Here is a 23,198-nt window from a genome sequence, read left to right as displayed (position 1 = left end):
GAAAGGGAAAATAGAATATGAGAGTAAGCTTGCAGGGAACATAAAAACTGACTGTAAAAGCTTTTATAGATATGTGAAGAGAAAAAGATTGGTGAAGTCAAGCGTAGGTCCCTTGCAGTTAGAATCAGGGGAATTTATAATGGGAAACAAGGAAATGGCAGTCCAACTAAATACATACTTTGGTTCTGTCTTCACAAAGGAGGACACAAATAACCTCCCAGAGATGTCGGGGAACATAGGGTCTGATGAAAGGGAGGAACTGAAAGAAATCAGTATTTGTAGGGAAATGGTGTTAGGAAAATTGATGGGACTGAAGGCCGATAAATCCCCAGGGCCTGATGGTCTACATCCCAGGGTACTTAAGGAAGTGGCCCTAGAGATAGTTGATGCATTGCTGGTCATCTTCCAGAACTCGATAGACTCTGGAACAGTACCCATGGATTGGAGGGTAGCTAATGTTACCCCACTATTCAAAAAAGGTGGTAGAGAAAAAGCGGGGAATTATAGACCGGTAAGCCTGACATCGGTAGTGGGAAAAATGCTAGAGTCTATTATAAAAGATGTAATAGCAGAGCACTTGGAAAGCAGTGACAGGATCGGACAAAATCAACATGGATTTACAAAAGGTAAATCATGCTTGACTAATCTACTGGAATTTTTTGAGGATGTAACTGGTAAAATAGATAAGGGAGAACCAGTGGATGTGGTGTATTTGGACTTTCAGAAGGCTTTCGATAAGGTCCCATATAAGAGATTAGCGTGCAAAATTAAGGCACATGGGATTGGGGGGAAGGTATTAACTTGGATAGAGAACTGGTTGGCGGACAGAAAGCAAAGAGTTGGAATAAACGGGTCGTTTTCCGAGTGGCAGGCAGTGACTAGTGGGGTACCGCAAGGATCGGTCCTAGGACCCCAGCTGTTCACAATATATATTAATGATCTGAACGAGGGAATTGGATGTAATATCTCCAAATTTGCAGATGACACAAAGCTGGGTGGGAGGGTAAGCTGTGAGGAGGATGTCGTGAAACTCCAGTACGATTTGGACAGGTTGGGTGATTCGGCAGAAACATGGCAAATGCACTATAATGTGGATAAATGTGAGGTTATCCACTTTGGTGGCAAAAACAGGAAGGCAGATTATTATTTGAATGGCAATAGATTGGGAGAAGGAGAAGTGCAAAGAGACCTGGGTGTTATTGTGCACCAGTAGCTGAAGGTAAGCATGCAGGTGCAGCAGGCGATTAAGAAGGCAAATGGTATGTTGGCCTTTGTAGCAAGAGGGTTCGAGTACAGGAACAAGGATGTCTTGCTACAGTTGTACAGGGCCTTGGTGAGGCCGCACCTTGAGTATTGTGTGCAGTTTTGGTCGCCTTACCTGAGGAAGGACGTTCTTGCCATGGAGGGAGTGCAGCGAAGATTCACCAGGCTGATACCTGGGATGGCAGGAATGACGTATGAGGAGAGATTGTGTCGATTGGGCTTATACTCACTGGAGTTTAGAAAATTGAGAGGGGATCTCATCGAAACCTATAAAATTCTGTCAGGCCTGGACAGACTAGATGCAGGAAGGATGTTTCTGATGGCCGGGGAGCCCAGAACCAGGGGTCATAGTCTAAGGATAAGGGGTAAGCCATTTAGGACAGAAATGAGGAGGAATTTCTTCACCCAGAGAGTGGTGAACCTGTGGAATTCTCTACCACAGAGGGCGGTGGAGGCCAGTTCGTTAAATATATTCAAGAAGGAGTTTGCACATTCTCCCCGTGTTTGCGTGGGTTTCCTCCGGGTGCTCCGGTTTCCTCCCACAGTCCAAAGATGTGCGGGTTAGGATGATTGGCTGTGATAAATTGACCCTTAGTGTTAGGGGGATTAAATATGTGGGGTTACGGGGATAGGGTGGGCTATGTGTTGTGGGGTTTCTGTGATTTCTGTGAAAGAGTTGGATATATTTCTTGAGGCTAATAGGATCAAGGGATATGGGGAGAAGGCAGGGACAGGGTACTGAATTTGGATGATCAGCCATGATCTCATTGAATGGCGGAACAAGCTCGAAGGGCCGAATGGCCTACTTCTGCTCCTATCTTCTATGTTTCTATGACTAAGGATGTGCAGGAGAAGGGTATGGAAGGCAGAGTGATTGGGATGTGTTGAGTGGCACAGCAGGGTAATTTTGAGTGTGGCTTTGAAGTAACGTTTCGTGATCCACTGAGATCATTGAAAGGTTGGCGCCACTGCAGCCAGGGACCCCTGACGACATCCCTGCTTGTGCCCTCCTGTGCAATGTGCAACCAGGCTGCGTTGGTGTCCTGTGGAAGGGAAGAGTGTAAGATTCAAAAATTTTCATTATATAATCACACGAGATAACAGGATTAATAATACAGCTTTATTGACCAAAAGAAGCTTGTACAGATAAAACCTTTGTTAAAAGGGCATACAAAATGGCCGCCGGACCTCGTGATCAGTTTCTTGGACCATTTGATTTCTGTTACTGCAAGCCAGACAGGCTTGTGGATTGAGAACAGTAAGCCCGCGAAAGCCAGTATCGGGAAACCGAAACTCAGGGAAATGGGCATACATATTCAATTGGATTCTGAGTACAAGACAGTTTCAGGCAACAGGATGGGGCCCATCAAGATATGGGCGGACAATGAATGAACACTTAAACCCATTTAATGTACAAAGGAAAAACCGTTTAACAGCCATCAAGGGAAATCTCCAGACCGATCAATATGCGAACCGAGTTACGGTGACAAAGTAAAAGACGTTATCGGCCAGGAAGGCCAGTTAAGCTATCACCGGCTCCCGTTACAAGACAAAGCGCCCCTGCAGAGATTTCTGCCCGCCAAAAATATTACAAAGACTGGACTATGATCTGGCGGGAGATAAGACTGGCCCAAAAGGGTATAAATATGGATTTTGAAAAGTCCATCGGCGCCTCTTCTACCTCGGTAGCTTCGGAATTCGAGCAGGACGTTTCTTCTTTTAAAAACGCTTCGGACGGACATTTCGGAAAAGGACAACGTGGTCGGTGTTCAGCCAGACAAGGCTCGGCCACGACGGGAAGACGACGAGGGTGGCCCGGGTACCGTTGTCGGGAGATCATCGACGACCCAGGCCGAAGAAGAAGACACCCTCAGGAAAACCGACGATCCAGGCCGGAGAAAAAGGACATTCCGGGCCTAGCACTCCCGTGCCTCAACATCCCATTCTCAGGGTTTTTCCTCACTGGACTCTCCCATGTGCATCCAGTTATTCAACATCACATCGATGGCAGAGACTCCTCCATGAATCCAAATCCACAACAGCTTTAACTGATCCATCCTTGACGAGCGCTCATCAAGGCTGTGTCCACTGCCTCATCGCCTGAGAGAGAGAGAAAAACAAGCTGCGCCAGAAGTTTCCAAATCCACGTGACGATGGAAAGCTGTGCCAAAAGGCTGCGAACCCCCTCTTTTGTGAATCTGAAAGTGGTGAGCATGATCCCGAGTTCCTCAAGTCGAAACTTAGTTTAGGTCTAAGGGGAGGGAGAGGGTAAGGGTAATCGTAATGTGTTTCCCCTTTTTCGATGTGCCGTGTGTTTCCCATTTCCATGGAATCAAGTTTATAGATATGTGCATGCTTGTAGTCGCTTTGATTTGTGCTTATGATATGTATTTTGTAATGCTGCAAACTGTTTAATAATAAAAGCATCCATTTCGTGCTATTCAACCTGGTCTATTGAGTCTTTCTCTGCACTACAGTTCCCTGCACCTAAGTCCAAGGTCTAGAACCGTAGGGAAGAGTGGGTCGAACCACTCAAGGGTAATTATTGCACGAAGCCTGGTAGGAGACCAGAACGAGCAAGAGAAACCCCCTACAAGAGAAACTCCCTGTGTGGAGGGAGTCATGGGAGAGCCTGGGTGCAAGCATCCACCTTTGTGCAGTGCTTGTCAGTGTTTGCAGCACCTCAATGCTGTCAAACAATGATAGAACAATTGTCAAACTCAATGTGGCCGTGGTCCCTTTAAGGAAACTGGCTGATGACGCGTCATCAAATGACGTCATCAGACCCGCAGGGCGGGCTTAACAAGGCCAATCAAGGGAAAATCCCATTTACAGAGCGGCTGCAGCCAGGTTCATGTCTGGAACCCGGGAAAGCAACTCTCGCGCCACCATCCCTCCTCCTCTGAGAAATTCGCAGCCAGCATCTCTGACACTGCAGTACTCCACTGAAGTGTCAGCCTAGATTATGTGCATATATCCACAATGGGGCTTGAACCCACAATTTTCTGACTCAGAGTCAAGAGATTGACTACTGAGTCAAACTGACACTGAATCCTATTATTGTGATTGTATACAGCAGTAACTTAGTGTCAGCATGCAAGCTGAAGTGATTGAGACAACATGTACATGATCACAGCTACATTAGATGGGATGATGATTTTGATTTGAATGCATGTAAGGATGTGATTGAAGGAATGAAAACAGATAATGCTGGAAATACTCAGCAGGTCAGTACTCTGTGGAGAGAGAAACAGAGTTAATGGCCCCGATATTTGCGGGAAGGGAATGGGGGGGGGGACTTATCGTGGCCGGGAAACCCGGATATGTGGGTAACGCGGAGGTCCTGCTGAATTTAACGGCAGAAACTCATTTGAATTTATTTTTTCCGATTCCCGGCCAACAGCCAGCCAGATTGAGAGGCTGGCTGGCTGACAGGTGGGAAAACCTGCACCGGAAGACTGCAGTCGGGGAGCAGAGAGGAGAAAGGGAGGGAGAGATTGCGGAAGGGGGTTAAAACAAAATTTGCATTTATATAGCTCCTTTCATGACCACCGGACGTCTCATTACGTGCTTTACAGCCAATGAAATACTTTTTTGAAGTGTAGTCACTGTTGTAATGTGGGAAACGCGGCAGCCAATTTGCACACAGCAAGCTCCCACAAAAACAATGTGATAATGACCAGCTAATCTGTTTTTGTTATGTGGACTGAGGGATAAATATTGGCCAGGACACCAGGGATAAGTCCCCTGCTCTTCTTCGAAATAGTGCCTTGGGATCTTTTACGGTCACCTGAGAGAGGGGCCTCGATTTAACGTCTTATCCAAAAGACAGCACCTCCGACAGTGCAGCACTCGCTCAGCGCTGCACTGGAGTGTCAGCCTAGCTTTATGTGCACAAGTCTCTGGAGTGGGACTTGAACCCACAACCTTCTGACTCAGAGCCCACTGAGCCACAGCTGACATTGAGAGGGGAAGATAACTAGGTTCCATGTATACTCTTGCAGCATTGTTTCAAATGTGCATGGAATGGAGGCTGTTCCTTCGACAGGAGTCAGGGCCTCATCCCAGCCTCCTCATGCTTCTTTGATGGAACTCAGTGGCACTAATTCCTGATGAGGGCCCTCACTCCACTTCCTGACTGCTTCCTTATCAGGAGAATCTCTATAGTCTCATCTGAGAAGAAAGCTGTTCTTGGAGTGCATCCACTCCTTGCAGATAGTTTGGTTTCCTTTCCTTCCAGGTTATCAAACTCCCTGTCACCGTGCCTGGCCCTTAAAGATCTACATCTCTTTATTTCTTAGTGATATAAGAACATAAGAACATAAGAAATAGGAGCAGGAGTAGGCCATTCAGCCCCTCGAGCCTGCTCCGCCATTCAATGAGATCATGGCTGATCATCCAAATTCAGTACCCTGTCCCTGCTTTCTCCCCATATCCCTTGATCCCTTTAGCCTTAAGAATTATATCCAACTCCTTCTTGAATATATTTAATGAATTGGCCTCTACTGCCTTCTTTGGTAGAGAATTTCACAGGTTCACCACTCTCTGGGTGAAGAAATTCCTCCTCATTTCTGTCCTAAATGGCTTACCCCTTATCCTTAGACTGTGACCCCTGGTTCTGGACTCCCCGACAATCGGGAACATCCTTCCAGCATCTAGTCTGTCTAGTCCTGTTAGAATTTTATAAGTTTCGATGAGATCCCCTCTCATTCTTCTAAACTCCAGCGAGTACAAGCCCAATCGACCCAATCTCTCCTCATACGTCATTCTTGCCATCCCAGGTATCAGCCTGGTGAATCTTCACTGCACTCCTTCCATGGCAAGAACATCCTTCCTCAGATAAGGCGACCAAAACTGCACACAATACTCAAGATGTGGTCTCACCAAGGCCCTGTACAACTGCAGCAAGACATCCTTGTTCCTGTACTCAAACCCTCTCGCTACAAAGGCCAACATACCATTTGCCTTCTTAACCGCCTGCTGCACCTGCATGCTTACTTTCAGCGACTGGTGCACAAGGACGCCCAGGACTCGTTGCACTTCCCCTTCTCCCAATCTATTGCCATTCAGATAATAATCTGCCTTCCTGTTTTTGACACCAAAGTGGATAACCTCGCATTTATCCACGTTATATTGCATCTGCCATGCTTCTGCCCAATCACTCAACCTGTCCAAACCATACTGGAGATTCTCGGCATCCTCCTCACAGCACACACGCCCACCCAGCTTTGTGTCGTCTGCAAACTTGGAGATATTACATCTAGTTCCCTCGTCCAGATCATTAATATATATTGTGAATAGCTGGGGTCCAAGGACTGATCCCTGCGGTACCCCACTAGTCACTGCCTGCCACTCGGAAAAAGAGCCGTTTATTCCAACTCTTTGCTTTCTGTCTGCCAACCAGTTCTCTATCCAAGTCAATACCTTGCCCCCAATCCCATGTGCCTTAATTTTACACGCTAATCTCTTATGCGGGACCTTATCGAAAACCTTTTGGAAATCCAAATACACCACATCCACTGGTTCTCCCTTATCTATTTTACCAGTTACATCCTCAAAAAATTCCAGTAGATTAGTCAAGCACGATTTACCTTTTCTAAAGCCATGTTGACTTTGTCCGATCCGGTCACTTTTTTCCAAGTGCTCTGCTATTACATCCTTTATAATGGACTCTAGCATTTTCCCCACTACCGATGTCAGGCTTGCTGGCCTGTAATTCCCCGTTTTCTTTCTACCACCCTTTTTGAACAGTGGGGTAACATTAGCTACCCGCCAATCCATGGGTACTGTTCCAGAGTCTATCGAATTTTGGAAAATGACCAGCAATGCATCTACTATTTCTAGGGCCACTTCCTTAAGTACCCTAGGATGCAGATTATCAGGCCCTGGGGATTTATCGGCCCTCAATCCCATCAATTTCCCTAACACCATTTCCCTACAAATACTGATTTCTATCAGTTCCTCCCTTTCATTAGACCTTATGTTCCCCGACATCTTTGGGAGGTTATTTGTGTCCTTCTTTGTGAAGACAGAACCAAAGTATGTATTTAATTGGTCTGCCATTTCTTTGTTCCCCATTATAAATTCCCCTGATTCTGACTGCAAGGGACCTACGCTTGACTTCACCAATCTTTTTCTCTTCATATATCTGTAAAAGCTTTTACAGTCACTTTTTATGCTCCCTGAAAGCTTACTCTCATACTCTATTTTCCCCCTCTTAATTAATCCCTTTGTCCTTCTTTATTGAATCCTAAACTGCTCCCAATGCTCAGGTTTACTGGATCTTATGCTATCCCTAATTTCCCTTGTTAGCCACGGTTGAGTCACCTTTTTTGTTTTATTTTTCTGCCAAACTGGGATGAACAAATTCTGTAGTTCATCCATGCGATCTTTGAATGTTTGCCATTGCCCATCCACCGCCAACCCTTTGAGTGACATTCCCCAATCAATCCTACCCACTCGCACCTCATACCATTGTAGTCTCCTTTATTTAAATTCAGGACCCTAGTCTCTGAGTCAACTATTTCACTCTCCATCTTAATGAAGAATTCTATCATATTATGATCGCTCTGACCCAAGGGGCCTCGCACAACAAGATTGCTATTTAATCCTTTCTCATTACATAATACCCAGTCTAAGATGGCCTGATCTCTAGTTGGTTCCTCGACATATTGGTCCAGGAAACCATCCCGTATACACTCCAGGAATTCCTCCTCCACAGTATTGTTACGAATTTAGTTAGCCCAATCTATATGTAATTAAAGTCACCCATGATAACTGCTGTGCCCTTATTGCACGCTTCTCTAATTTCCCATTTAATGCCATCCCCAACCTCCGCATTACTGTTTGGAAGTCTATATACCACTCCCACTAACGTTTTCTGCCCCTTGGTATTTCTCAGTTCTACCCATACAGATTCCACAACATCAGAGCTAATATCCTTCCTTTCAATTGTGTTAATCCCCTCTTTAACCAGCAATGCTACCCCACCTCCTTTTCCTTTTTGCCTGTCTTTCCTGAATATTGAATACCCCTGGATGTTGAGTTCCCAGCCTTGGCCACCCTGGAGCCATGTTTCCGTAATCCCAATCATATCATATTCGTTTACCTCTATTTGCGCAGCTAATTCATCCACCTTATTACGAATGCTCCTCGCATTAAGACACAAAGGCCTAGAAATTCGGTGGAGGCCCAAACAGGGCGCCAAGCTCGCCTGGGCGCTGGAATTACCGCTGCGAACGGAGCAGTTGCACCCGCCGGAAATTCAGCTTGAGCGCCCCAAGAGGGACGTGGGGCGCTGCTCGAGGCGCCCCGCGTCCCTCTTGGGGCGCTGAAACTGAATATCGCAGCGCAACGTGCCGCAGCGCCACACGCTGCGGCACGGCGCGCTGCGGTACTGCAGGCCTTCCTCCCCTTCTTAAGGGGGAGGGGCCTGCACCAGCGCGATGACCGATCGCGAGTGTCGGCAAAAGAGCCCGGCACCGAGGAGAAGTGCCGGGCACTTGGGACACAGCAGGCACTGCCCGGGGGGGGTGGGGGGTTGATCAGGAGGCCGGGGACGGAGGTGCTGGCAGGCGGCCACCGAAAAAAATGGTCGCCCCGCTCCTCCACCTTAATTTGCGCCACTACCGCCACAGGTAGGCCCCGTGAACCGGGCGCGATTTGCCAATGGCATTACAGAGGCAGGCGCTACCAAATATTGCGATCGGGGCGGTAGCGGGGCGCTGCGCACACCGATGACGTCATCGGTGGTGGCGCAGCGCTACAGGCTAACGCCGCCATTAGCACCCCGCTAAATATCGCGGGAGGCGTGGCCAGTGGTGCTAAAGCCACTGAGTGCCCTCTTTAGGCGCTAACTGGTGGCGCAGCCCACCAAATTTCTAGGCCAAAGCCTTCAGGCTTGTTTTTTTAACACTCTTAGACCTTTTAGAATTATTATTTACTGTGGCCATGTTTGATTGAAACCCTTGATTTCTCTGCCTGCCATTTTTGTTTTTCTCCTTCCTGCCTTTTGCTTTTATCCTTGTTCCCCTTTCCTCTGTCTCCATGCTCAGGTTCCCAACCCCCTGCCATTTTAGTTTAAACCCTCCCCCAGAACATTAGCAAACACTCCCCCTTGGACATCAGTCCCGGCCCTGCCCAGGTGCAAACCGTCCGTTTTGTACTGGTCCCACCTCCCCCAGAACTGGTTCCAATGTCCCAGGAATTTGAATCCCTCCCCGTTGCACCATTCCTCTAGCCACGTATTCATCTGAAATATCCTTCTGTTTCTACTCTGACTAGCACGTGGCACTGGTAGCAATCCTGAGATTACTACCTTTGGGGTCCTATTTTTTAATTTACCTCCTAACTCCCTATATTCAGCTTTTAGGACCTCATCCCGGTTTCTACCTGTATCGTTGGTACCTATATGCACCACGACAACTGGCTGTTCACCCTCCCCTTCCAAAATGTTCTGCAGCCGCTCTAAGACATCCTTGACCCTTGCACCAGGGAGGCAACACACCATCCTGGAGTCTCGTTTGCGGCCGCAGAAACACCTATCTATTCCCCTTACAATAGAATCCCCTATTACTATAGCTCTCCCCCTCTTTTTCCTCCTGCCCTGTGCAACAGAACCACCCCTGGTGCCAGGAAGTTGGCTGCTGCTACCTTCCCCTGGTAAGCCATCCCCCCCATCAGTATCCAAAGCGGTATATCTGTTTGAGAGGGGGATGGCCACAGGGGACCCCTGCACTACCTGCCTGCGCCTGGTACTCTGCCTGTTGGTCACCCGTTCCCTTTTTGCCTGTGCCACCTTTACCTGTGGTGTGACCAACTGATTAAATGTGCTATTCACAACGTCCTCAGCATCGCAAATGGTCCAGTATGTATCCAATCGCAGCTCCAGTGCCGCAATGCGGTCTGTCAGTAGCTGCAGCTGGACACACTTCCTGCACACATGGTTGTCAGGGACAGAGGAAGTGTCCCTGAGTTCCCACATAGCGCAAGAGGAGCATAGCATGGTTTAAAATCAATTTCTACATCTTGTAGTGATAACAGAAAATGTAATAATGGATATGGCCACGACAGAGGTCTCCACTCGAAAAGATAATCTACTTTTTCTTATTTCAGATGTTCGCGGAGCAGCTGTGTATTTCCAGAATTTTCTGTTTTAAATTCACATTTCCAGCATCTGCGTTTATTTCCTTCCATCAGATTATAATGAGCATGTCTGACTTCTCATTGATACCTGTCAAGTACACCGTACTAAAAATGTAGCATTTATGCAAATGATTCTAATGTGTTGAAATTAAATCCTTGCCATGGTGACATAAGTGCCTCCTGGGTCTTTTATAAATGTATGTTAATATATTATCATTGCTGTAGGTACAAACTTCCCATATTTACTCTACGGAAACAGGCAACCTTTTGTTTTTGAAGTACAGTGTAAGGGTAATGTGAAACTTCCAGTATTCAAGCACATCCCCTCAGCTGCCATCACATTACTTGTCCTGCATATAGTTTTTTCAAATATTTGGAGGGGGGGAGCAGGTAAGGAGGTGGCCAATTTCCATCTGCCTACCGCCCTATTTTTCAGCGCGAACGGGGCGGTAAGCAAACAATTTTTTTATTTAAAACTACCACTCACTTGCTTCCTGAGGCCTGCCCAACTCGACATTTGAGCAGTCAGCAAAATAACATTGAACAACTAAACCCGCCATCCTTAAAGGGACAGCAGCAGGCTGCTCCGAAAACCCTAAAAAGAAACTGTGCCAATGATCTTTATGGGGGCAGGAGGAACATGATGGCTCCTTCTGGCCCCACAAAAATCTTCCCACATGCTGCCGGTCTGCAGGTTTGGACTCTGCTGGCCATATTCGCAGCCTACAACTAGCTATGTCTGGAACCTGCTGGCTGTTTCATTTTTTGCTTACTGGCCATGTTTGGACCCTGCTGGCCATGTTTGCAGCCTGTGTCGATGAAAAGACTGACATCTTAGTCCCAATGTGACTCCCCACCAAGCAACAGCTAAGCTGGCAGAGAATATTCATCACACGTTGTCTTGGACAGGCTGTGAACCTGCAGATAAGAAATTGTTACAGAAGTACATTACCATGGTAGCATGATTTTTCCAAGAACAGTACCATGTTTAATATTCCAACAGTAATGATTCCCCACATTTATTAGGGGAAGTGTATTGTGCATAATACTATGCCGTTTAAGATGCCTGTAACTGAAATGTTTTGAAGATTTTATTTAAAACTGATACATTGTTCACATGGCATGAAAATGTGCACTACATCATACTTCATTCAAGTTTCCCTATACAAAGCTGACAAGGGTATACAACCAGAAATACAATACACATTTTTACAATGTACTCAGTTTAAGAAAATTCACACATCCCTTTTATTCTTGCTGTCATATATAGCATTCCTGGTATAGGCACTACAACTCACTGCTGCCATGAACACAAGTTTACAGAAAAATTAGACTCAACAAGCCATAGTCATACATGTCAGTCTTTCTCATTTTGTAATGTTTTCAATGTAGCTGATTTGGTTAATGTATTGTTTTGTTTGATGTTAACCCCTATTTTTTTGTGCTAATGTGGGTCTAATACTATGGTAAACCACTCCTTTGTATTGAATTGGAAATGAAGCAGGGGGCTTGTTTGACAGTGTAATGGCAGATGTTGGTACATGCAGATCTAAGAAAATTAGCAATTGAGTAAAAATACATATCTGAAAATATCAAAAAGATTTGTTAAAAGACGGTGAAATAGTCTGAGGTAAAATCATCTGATCATTCACAAAAGTTGAGACCTGTTTGTTCATCTGCATATTACACTGTCCAGTAACCTTTTCTGCTGTTTCAGTTGGGTAAAAAAGATACATAGAAAGATTGCATCAAGGGATGGATTATTTTGGCTTCTAAAATTGTTTTGTTAAACTAATGAATTAAAATAAATTTTATCAAACATTGGTCTGTTTTTTTCAGTACTTTGTATACAAAGCTACTTGTTGACAATTGATCTTGTTTTTCAAACATTGCCATGTATGTCTATTGTTTGCATGCAAGTTTTACTTCCAGTAAAACACTTGTTATTTTACAGTATTTAATTTGGTATAAACTTTTTATAAATGGTTTATTGACAGATATTTCTTATAGTGTTCACAAGCATTAGTGAGAGAACAGGGCCGTCAAGAAATTGGCTGTGCTTCATTAGCAAGTTAGAATTTGAAATTAAAATCTTGTGTTTTGTATATTTACATCGCATCATATCAGATCAGCTAAACTAAATCAATTAAAAGGGGAAGGGCTGGAATATTTTCATGCAATTCTTTTGTTGTTATCACAAATATTAGGATCACTAAACACAGCACACGAGTTACTAGTACTAGCGGAAATCGTAAGCAACTATACACAAATGTTAGAGGAGCACGAAGAGTCTAAGAAAATACACAAGCTGCCAGCTTTTATGTTTCGCAAATGACATTCAATTTGCCAAATGCTTATTAGTAACATTTCTCTTCCTTGAAAATCAGCTCTCAAAGCAAAGTCCAGCATATCATTGTGCTACTCTAATGCAAAAAGCACATGACCAAATGTTAAGGTACAACACCACAGTAATCTATCTTGTTTGTATCCGTTTAACTTAAATAAAAATTATATTGAAGAACAACAGTTATCATTCCAATAAAATTATACATTTTCCTCAGTATTTACCTTTCTTAGAACAACTGTCATACTTTAGACATCAAACTATCAAACATAATTTACGGTCTTTGCAAGAGCAAAAATGTGACACATCTCTACACTGTTTCATTCTAAGCTGTTTTGGAATCTATTTTCACAAGGTAGTTCTTCTGCTTCCATTCCCAATAAGGTGACAAGATTCTTTAAACATGCACATCCCTGTAGCTTCCAGGCTTTGTTAAAAATTCTGTGGACAGGAATGTGTCCACATTAGTAAAATTCGACATCATTGTTCAGAACGGCCTGATTTTCAGGCTGGTTGGGGCTTTACAGGATGGCACAAAAGAACTTCTTCTCTCTGAAGGGGTTTTCTGATGCAGGAACCAGTGTCAGTAGAGGGTCTTCTTTAGCATGAGCTTCGCAGTAAGCCATCAAATCTGCTGCTGCTTTGGACACCTGGAATATGTAGGTAGAAATTAGGCTTTTTCACTTTTGCTTTTAGGCCAAGGGTTTAAGTGATTGATTACAATGAGCAACAATAGTCAACCAGAGTCAGTTGCTAATTTTTCACCAGAGAATATCAAATCCATACCTTTGTAAAATGTGGCTATAAATGGGGAATCAATGACATTCGTGCGAAATACCGTGGCTCAGTCCCATCACTTTTGCCTCTGAGTCAGAAGGTCATGGGTTTCAGCGCCACTCCAGATACTTGAGCACATAATCCAGGCTGACACTTCAGTGCAGTAATGAGGGAGTGCTGCACTATCAGAGTGACATCTTTCAGATAAGATGTTAAATCAAGTTCTGTTTACCCTCTCAGGTGGATGCCTAAGATCCCATGGTACTATTTGAAGAAGAGCAGGCGAATTGTTCTATCCAAAGTTTATTCCTCAACCAACATCAACAAAACAGATTATCTGCCCATTTACCTCATTGCTGTTTGTGGGACCTTGCTTTGCACAATGTAGCTGTCGCATTTCTTTATTTTGACTACACTTCAAAAGTACTTCATTGGCTGCGAAGCACTATGGGACGTCCTGAAGTGAAAGGCCAGTAAATGTAAATGCCAGTTCTTTCTTTAAACAATTCTAGGTTGAAATTAGTAGGACTACTAAGAAGCTACACAAACACACTTTGTACTGAAGCAACAATGACATTTTAGGCAGTCAGATGGCACACTGAAACAACTTCAAACCTGATAGAGCTAAGCTACCCTGGAAATTATAGGGGGGAATTTGCATGGAGGTTCTCCTACTCATCTGCCATAACGTCGGTGGAAGAGCTGCACAAATCCCAGTAAAAGGCGGTTTTCACAGCTCTGCTGCCAAAGTTATGCCTGATGAGTTGGAGAAACCCTGTGGAAATTCACCCCCATTATTTCTCTGGCTATGCAAGACTGTAGCTAGACCTAAAGGTCAAAAGACTAGCTTTTAGGTAATGTAAATTAAAAGTCTAGCTTGTAGGTAATGTAAATGTTGAGAAATTATAATGGGCCGTATATTCCGATCCCTACGGGTGTGTACGCGCTGTGTACACACCCGTAGGGACATCGGAAATGCCGGTTTCAAGCATGCCAAGCGCATGCGCTGAAAACCGGCATTTCCGATCTGCCAAGAATGCTCTTGACAGATCGGATGCCTGCCCTAGAGAAGGGCCTCCGCGGGGGGAGAGTGCCGCTTTCTGGAGAACCTCCACCCGCAGAAAACCCTTAGAAATCTTACACCTGGTAAAAGCAGGCAGGGACGCTTGCGAACCGCATGTGCCCCTGGGATACGTGGGCCTTGCGCATTTTGAGCTGGAGAGGCCCAGGAGCGGACGTCAGGAACCTCAGGTAACATAAGAACATAAGAAATAGGAGCAGGAGTAGGCCAATCGGCCCCTCGAGCCTGCTCCGCCATTCAATAAGATCATGGCTGATCTGATCCTAACCGCCAATCCACTATCACAGAACCATCTCCTGAATCTAACAGAATTAGACACACGAAATAGGAGCAGGATCAGGCTACACGGCCCCTGGGCCCGCTCCGCTACCCACAGGGCCATGACCGATCCGAACCTAGACTCATGTCCAAATTCCTGCCCGCTCCCCATAACCCTTAATTCCCTTTACTTCTAGGAAACTCTATTTCTTTTTTAAATTTATGTAATGATGTAGCTTCTACAGCTTTTTGGGGCAGCATATTCCATGGACCTACCACCCTCTGAGTGAAGTAGTTCCTCCTCATCTCAGTTTTGAAAGAGCAGCCCCTTATTCTAAGACTATGCCCCCTAGTTCTAGTTTCACCCATCATCGGGAACATCCTCCCCGCATCCACCCGATCCAAACCCTTCACAATCTTATATGTTTCAATAAGATCGCCTCTCATTCTTCTGAACTCCAATGAGTAGAGTCCCAATCTACTCAACCTCTCCTCATACGTCCATCCCCTCATCCCCGGGATTAACCGAGTGAACCTTCTTTGTACTGACTCGAGAGCAAGTATGTCCTTTCTTAAGTATGGACACCAAAACTGTACGCAGTATTCCAGGTGTGGTCTCACCAATACCTTGTACAACTGAAGCAATACCTCCCTATTTTTATATTCTATCCCCCTAGCAATGAAAGCCAACATTCCATTGGCCTTCTTAATCACTTGCTGCACCTGCATACTAACCTTTTGAGTTTCGTGCACCAGGACCCGCAGATCCCTTTGTACTTCAGTACTTTCCAGTTTCTTGCCATTAAGATAACTTGCTCTACGATTTTTCCTGCCAAAGTGCATAACCTCACACTTTCCAGTATTGTATTCCATCTGCCAAATATCTGCCCACTTACTTAGCCTGTCTATGTCCCCTTGCAGGTTTTTTATGTCTTCATCACTCACTACTTTCCCTCCCATCTTAGTATCATCTGCAAACTTTGATATGTTACACTCGGTCCCCTCCTCCAAATCGTTAATATAGATTGTATAGAGTTGGGGACCCAGCACGGACCCCTGCGGAACACCACTAGTTACTGATTGCCAGTCTGAGAATGAACCATTTATCCCAACTCTCTGCCTTCTGTTAGATAGCCAATCCTCTATCCATGCCAGAATATTACCCCCAATCCCGTGATTTTTTATCTTAAGCAATAATCTTCTGTGTGGCACCTTGTCAAATGCCTTTTGGAAGTCTAAATACACTACGTCCACTGGTTCCCCTTTATCCACCCTATATGTTACTTCCTCAAAGAACTCCAGCAAATTTGTCAAACATGACTTCCCCTTCATAAAACCATGCTGACTTTGTCCTATTAAATTATGATTATCCAAATGTCCTGTTACTGTCTCCTTAATAATGGACTCCAAAATTTTACCTACCACAGATGTTAGGCTAACTGGTCTATAGTTTCCAGCCTTCTGTCTACTGCCCTTTTTAAATAAGGGTGTTACATTAGCAGTTTTCCAGTCTGCTGGGACCTTTGCCGAGTCCAGGGAGTTTTGGAAAATTATTACCAATGCATCCACAATCCCTACCGCCACTTCCCTCAAGACCCTAGGATGTAAGCCATCAGGTCCAGGTGATTTATCCGCCTTGAGTCCCATTATTTTACCGAGTACCACTTCCTTAGTGATTTTGATCATGTTTAGCTCCTCCCCCCCTTTAGCCCCCTGTTTGTCCAGTGTTGGGATATTCTTAGTGTCTTCTACTGTAAAGACTGATACAAAATATTCATTCAGTGTTTTTGCCATCTCCATATTTCCCACCATTAATTTCCCAGTCTCATCCTCTAAGGGACCAACATTTACTTTAGCCACCCTTTTTCTTTTTATATAACTATAAAAACTCTTACTATCTGTTTTTATATTTTTTGCTAATTTACTTTCATAATCTATCTTCCCTTTCTTAATCAATCTTTTTGTTATTTTTTGCTGTCTTTTAAAGTTTTCCCAATCCTCTATCCTCCCACTAGATTTGGCTACCTTATATGCCCTTGTTTTTAGTCGAATACTATCCTTAGTTTCTTTATTTAGCCACGGATGGCTGTCTTTTCTTTTACACCCTTTTCTTCTCAGTGGAATATATATTTTTTGGAAGTTGTAAAATAACTCCTTAAATGTACACCACTGATCATGTATCGTCTTACCCTTTAATCTATTTTCCCAATCCACTCTACTCAATTCCGCTCTCATACCTTCATAGTCTCCTTTATTCAAGCTTAGCACACTTGTTTGAGATCCAACCTTCTCACCCTCTAATTGAATATGGAATTCAACCATGTTATGGTCACTCATTCCAAGGGGATCCTTTACTAGGACATTTTTAATTAATCCTGTCTCGTTACACAGGACCAGATCTAAGGTTGCTTGCCCCCTGGTCAGTTCAGTTACATACTGCTCAAGAAACCCATCCCTAATACACTCAATGAACTCATCCTCAAGGCAGCCCTGCCCAATTTGATTTGTCCAATTAATATGATAGTTAAAATCCCCCATAATTATAGATGTTCCCTTATTACAAGCCTCAACTATTTCCTGATTGATACTCCGTCCAACAGAGTTGCCACTGTTCGGAGGCCTATAGACTACGCCCACTAGTGTTTTTTTCCCCTTATTATTCCTTACCTCCACCCAAACTGTTTCATTACCCTGATCTTTTGACCCAATATCATTTCTCTGTATTACAGTGATTCCTTCCTTTATTAACATAGCCACCCCACCTCCCCTTCCTTCCTGCCTGTCCTTCCTGATCGTTAAATAACCTGGTATGTTTAATTCCCAGGCATTGTCACCCTGCAGCCATATTTCTGTAATGGCCACAAGATCATACCCATATGTAGTTATTTGTGCCATTAACTCGTCTATTTTGTTACGAATGCTATGTGCATTCAGATAGAGAACTTTCAAAGATGTTTTGTGACACTTAGTTCCTGCTTTTGCCCTTTTTATTACTTTACCTTTTACTCCATACCTTCTGCCCCTTCCTGACACGCTCTGGTTTTCAATTTCCCCACTGCTACCTAAGTCTATGACCTTCTCTGTTGTCATTTTTATTATTTGCTCTCTAGGAACCTCCCCCCCACTAGTTAGTTTAAAGCCCTCTCTACAGCCCTAGTTATATGATCCGCCAGGACTCTAGTCCCAGCACTGGCCAAGTGAAGCCCGTCCCAACGGAACAGCTCCCTCCTGCCCCAGTACTGGTGCCAGTGTCCCAGGAAGCAAAACCCATTTCTCCCACACCAGTCTTTGAGCCACGCATTTAACTCTCTGATTTTATTTGTCCTAGCCAAATTCGCTCGTGGCTCAGGTAATAATCCAGAGATTATTACCCTTGTGGTTCTGCTTTTTAATTTGGCCCCTAGCTGCTCAAACTCCCTCAGCAGAACCGCCTTCCTTGTTCTATCTATGTCGTTGGTACCAACATGGACCACGACAACTGGATCCTCCCACTCCAAGTTTCTCTCCAGTCCAGAGGAGATGTCCTTAACCCTGGCACCGGGCAGGCAACACAGCCTTCGGGACTCTCGCTCTCGGCTGCAAAGAACTCTATCTATCCCCCTAACGATACTATCCCCTACCACTACAACATTTCTTTTAACTCCCCCCACTTGAATGGCCCCCCGCTCCACGGTGCTGTGGCCAGGTTGCTCATCCTCCCCGCAGTCCCTGTTCCCATCCTCACAGGGAGTAAGAGCCTCGAACCTGTTGGACAAGTGCAAGGGCTGCGGCTCCTCCAACACTAACTCCTGGATCCCCGTACCTGCCTCACTTCTAGTCACACCATCCTGACCCTGGCCACGGACTACATCTGAATTAATTAATCTAATTGGTGTGAATACCTCGTGATACACAGAGTCCAGGTAACTCTCCCCCTCCCTGATGTGTCTCAGTGTTTGAAGCTCGGACTCCAGCTCTTCAACACGGAGCCGGAATTCCTCTAGCAGCCAACACTTACTGCAAATGTGATCACCGTGAGCATCAATGGTGTCCACCAGCTCCCACATATTGCAGCAGCAACACATCACCTGATCTCCCATTCTATGTAATTAAATTTATTAATATTATTCTTAAATACCCTCTGCCCCGATTCTAGATGGTGAATATCACACCTTAGAAACTATAAACCAAAGAGATTTAAGCTTCAAAAGGGAGAAATACTCACCAACCAATCACTTGCCCGCTTTCTGGTGACGTCACACTTGGATTACTTTTTACCTCTCTCCTTCCCTCCGAGTTCCCAGACCGGAGATTGGTACGCCTTACCTGGTCTCTGGGATTTTTATAGTGCCGCTGAGTTCCCGCCGACGCACTGAGGCCTTACCTGGTCTCTGGGGCCTTTTATAGCCCCGCTCTGTCACTCGAGTTTCTCGCCGACGCACTGAGGCCTTATCTGGTCTCTGGGGCCTTTTATAGCCCCGCTCTGCCGCTCGAGTTTCCCACCGACGCACTGAGGCCTTACCTGGTCTCTGGGACTTTTATAGTCCCGCTCTGCCGCTCAGGATTCCCGCCGACGCACTGAGGCCTTACCTGGTCTCTGGGACTTTTATAGCCCCGCTCTGCCGCTCAGGATTCCCGCCGACGCTGTGAGGCCTTACCTGGTCTCTGGGACTTTTATAGCCCCGCTCTGCCGCTCAGGATTCCCGCCGACGCTGTGAGGCCTTACCTGGTCTCTGGGACTTTTATAGCCCCACTCTGTCGCTCAGGATTCCCGCCGACGCTGTCCGTAGTCCGTTGATTTTTTCCAGATCGGAGGCCTCCACACGCAGGAAGCCTCCGATCGGAAAATATGGCCCAATGATTCATGCGCGTCAAGGCCCAAAGGTCAACTAAATTGTGGTCAAGACCTCTGATGCATAATGGCTCAGTCACTGCATCTAAACCTATAAATAGGTCAACAGCTTACTGTAAAAGAAATTGTACGTCTCTGTGGTCCCCCTACCAAGCAATGAACGGAGCTGTACAAACCTGAAACATCAAAGGACAGGAAGCAGTAGAGCACTAGAAATGTTAGTGCAACAAAATAGCAAAGAGAATGAACATAGCCGTCTACCTTGTTTAGCTCTCCACATTTAAAGAAAATCCAGGTTCAACTAATGGCCTAGTGGGTAAAGGCACCACCCAAGCACAAGAGTAAGTCAAACAGATTAGATGATTCCAAGCCACAATTTCCAATCTGTGCTGGGTTAGCTGTCCTCATGTAGGACATGAATTGGGACACTACAATTTGTCTCGTTGCCCCTGGACTATGAGGGACAAAAATCAACCAGGGGTTCTGCTAATTGCTATCCAGTGACTCCTGCTGGAGTATACATTTGTGTGGATGTTGGGTGGGAACAAGATCTAGCTCGACTCTACTGTCCTCCAATGGGGAATAACTTACCAATACTCACTGCCAGCACGGTTGGAACTGTACAGCAGGAGTCAGTACCTTCAGGAGAGGAAGTGGAAAAAAAATAGATTTTGCTAATCTGATGACAATATTTTTCAACAGATGGGTTGACTTCAATATCAGAAATAGTTTTAATAAATTTTTGTTTTTGTTTTGGAGAGAGGGAAGTTATGTTATATTCTCGCCCTTTGCTTTCTTCAGGTTTCTCCATGCCCAATGTAGCTAAGAAATTAGAGATACCACCAGCTATTGTTGCTCTGTAAGTGCCTAACAACCCTGAATGTCAGTTTTAGCATGATTAAATCTCAATGGAAATGAGGCAGTAATGATGGGAAATGGGCCATATGAGTCTTAATCATGTCAGTTTGAAACTGACTTCCAGTGTTGCTAGGCGCTACCCTGAAGGTGGAGGTAAGTTTAAAGTGATGAGCTTATTCAGCTCTTGTTGCTATTAAAAAAAGGCTTTTTCTTTGTTTTTTTCACTGTTGCCATCTACTTTACCATTTGCTGAAGAGGTGCTATTACTGACTAGGTTATAGGTCTAATTCCATGACCCTGCATTCGCAGCGAGGAAGCAGTGATCAAAGGGGATGCAGATCAAACATTGTAGCCCCAATTCTTTAACTGTGCTTCATGTCAGCACAGCTCCCCACTGGAACATGGAATTGGTTTGCATAACTAGTCATGTAAACTTCTGCTTTATTTGAACGCAATCTTTAGAAACTGTTCTGGTCCATTCCATCAACATTGTTTTGCTTCTGAAACATATTTATTGAGGCTGGTTCAATAAAGGATTTGGTCAATAGGTTTAGAGTTTGTGCTACAGACTGATAGGATGGAGGTTTGTGCCTGCAGTTTCCTATACCGGCAATATCTGGTTTTGACCATGATGTTGAGGGAGCAGGAAAGTGGAGACAAACCACTTCCTCATAGGGAGACCTATACAAGTCATCCACGGGTGCCCACACCCACTTCCCAGAAGCAGTTTGCACAGCAATGTTAGGGCATGTTTGCTAGCCCCCTTGGGTGAGACAGTTAGTACAATTTAAGAAGCTAAAGCCAAGGAAATGACTTTTGAATTTTTTGTTAAATTAATTTATATCAGTTGTTTTATGTTATACATCATATGACTCTTACACATGCAATAGTTGAAAGAAGTTCTACTTTCACACTCGTGATCAAAAATGATGTGTAAAAGATTATGTTAAAGAGCTGGACTTCCTCTTCTGCTAGTTCTGTAGTTTAGTGGTTTCTGTCCTTAGCCATATTTTTAAAGTAAAATTGTGATTCACTGAAAAATCATGCTGGCTATGTTATTCTACACTTTTTTGACTGGAATAAACCCTCTAATTTTACCTTACTTTTAATTATGCTCCTCTATACCATTTCAAGCGATTTCCCTATCAGTGCCACATCTTTCTTGGGACCAACCAGAGATCATTGAAGTTGAGTCTTGTGCAGCAGTTACATTAATGTTGCCTTTTGCAGTGGATCCAGCACATGTTTTGTAATGCATCATTTCCATGTTTTGTGATGGATCCTTTCTATACTTTTGATAGCTATAGTTCAGAGCTATATAATGAATGTCAATTACAATGGTCCTGAAAACCATCGGGTATGCGATGCCAGGATTGCGACTACTGGTGGCCTCTGCCCCTGTGCCTGCCACCGGAATATGTGGGGGTCAGTGGGAGGTCTCTTATGCATGAGCTGATGGGTGCAATTACCATTAGGAGTGCAAAATGTGGCTTTAGTAGCCTGGCTGAAGTGGGGAATGGTGTCGCCTTCCATCCCCTGAAACTCCAGGCTTTGCCTGCAGCAGCTCCCTTGGCAAGTGGGCCACCTGAAAAAAATTGTCTGACCTCCTCATCAGCCCAGGCCTGAACCGCCAGTATGAGCCCTGCAAATGTCACTCCTGATTCTGATACACTTTCCTCTGGACATACTAGCCAACAATCCTCTAACTGGTGCCCTCACCACCAACTACGGCCCCTCCACATCAATGGCCTTATTTGGGGCGAATGGAAGCTCTGGGCTGAAGAAAACCCCTGGGCAAGGTCAACACCTGATGTATCCGGGTTCCAGCCTACGTTGTGGCCCTTCCAGCACACTTGCCTGGATGAGTGCAGCTCCAACAACACTCAAGAAGATCGACACCATTCAAGATAAAGCAGCCCGCTTGATTGGCACTCCATCCACCACCTTCAACATTCACTCCCTCCACCACCGGCACACTGTGGCTGCAGTGTGTACCATCTACAAGATGCACTGCATCAACTCGCCAAAGCTTCTTCAACAGCACCTTCCAAACCCGCGGCCTCTACCACTTAGAAGGACAAGGGCAGCAGACGCATGGGAACATCACCACCTACAAGTTCCCCTCCAAGCCACACACCATCCTGACTTAGACCTGTATCGCCGTTCCTTCACTGTCGCTGGGCCAAAATCCTGGAACTCCCTTCCTAACAGCATTGTGGGTGTACCTACACCATATGGACTGCAGCGGTTCAAGAAGGCGGCTCACCACCATCTTCTCAAGGGCAATTAGGGATGGGCACTAAATGCAGGCCTAGCCAGCGACGCCCACATCCCATCAATGAATAAAAAAAAACACTCCTGGCGGAATGGCATGGAATTTTGGCCTCAATATATCTCACTTGTTTTAAACATTGCGTTTTCTACAACTCTGATTACGTAATAGGGCTTCCAGTAATAGGATATGTACAGTAGAATAATACTTTGAAATATTAATAGAAAAAAAGAACTGAGATGAAAGCTTTATAAGTAAACACAAGGTCCAGTTTCTCCTTTCTGGTGGTTGCAGTGTATCATGTGTTGTGCCATTGGTGGTAGTTCCACTAGTTCCCAGATTTGCAATTCTTCTGTTCAGGTACTGCCTG

General features: G+C 45.0%; 1 protein-coding gene and 1 long non-coding RNA gene across 3 annotated transcripts in view; one reads left to right on the top strand and one right to left on the bottom strand.

Moving 5' to 3' along the window:
- LOC147109330 (uncharacterized) overlaps nucleotides 1-12,228 on the top strand; it is a 72,544-nt gene extending 60,316 nt beyond the window's left edge. The window contains exon 3 of the long non-coding RNA XR_015080239.1: nucleotides 10,378-12,228. This is a non-coding gene — a long non-coding RNA (uncharacterized LOC147109330). The remainder of the gene's footprint in view (nucleotides 1-10,377) is intronic.
- Nucleotides 11,477-23,198, bottom strand: part of LOC147109329 (guanine nucleotide-binding protein G(I)/G(S)/G(O) subunit gamma-2) — a 139,468-nt gene continuing 127,746 nt past the window's right edge. For both annotated transcript variants that reach the window (XM_086003178.1, XM_086003177.1), the window contains one exon: nucleotides 11,477-13,401. In XM_086003178.1, coding sequence (XP_085859304.1) covers nucleotides 13,273-13,401 — 129 coding nt within the window. In that variant the 3' untranslated portion in view covers nucleotides 11,477-13,272. The remainder of the gene's footprint in view (nucleotides 13,402-23,198) is intronic.

Source organism: Somniosus microcephalus, chromosome 12 (genome assembly GCF_052327205.1).
Source record: "Somniosus microcephalus isolate GS21.2 chromosome 12, FLI_Smic_1.0, whole genome shotgun sequence".
NCBI lineage: Eukaryota > Metazoa > Chordata > Chondrichthyes > Squaliformes > Somniosidae > Somniosus > Somniosus microcephalus.
The sequence above is the reverse complement of the archived record's forward strand: the minus strand, read 5'-3'. Positions and strand labels throughout refer to the sequence as shown.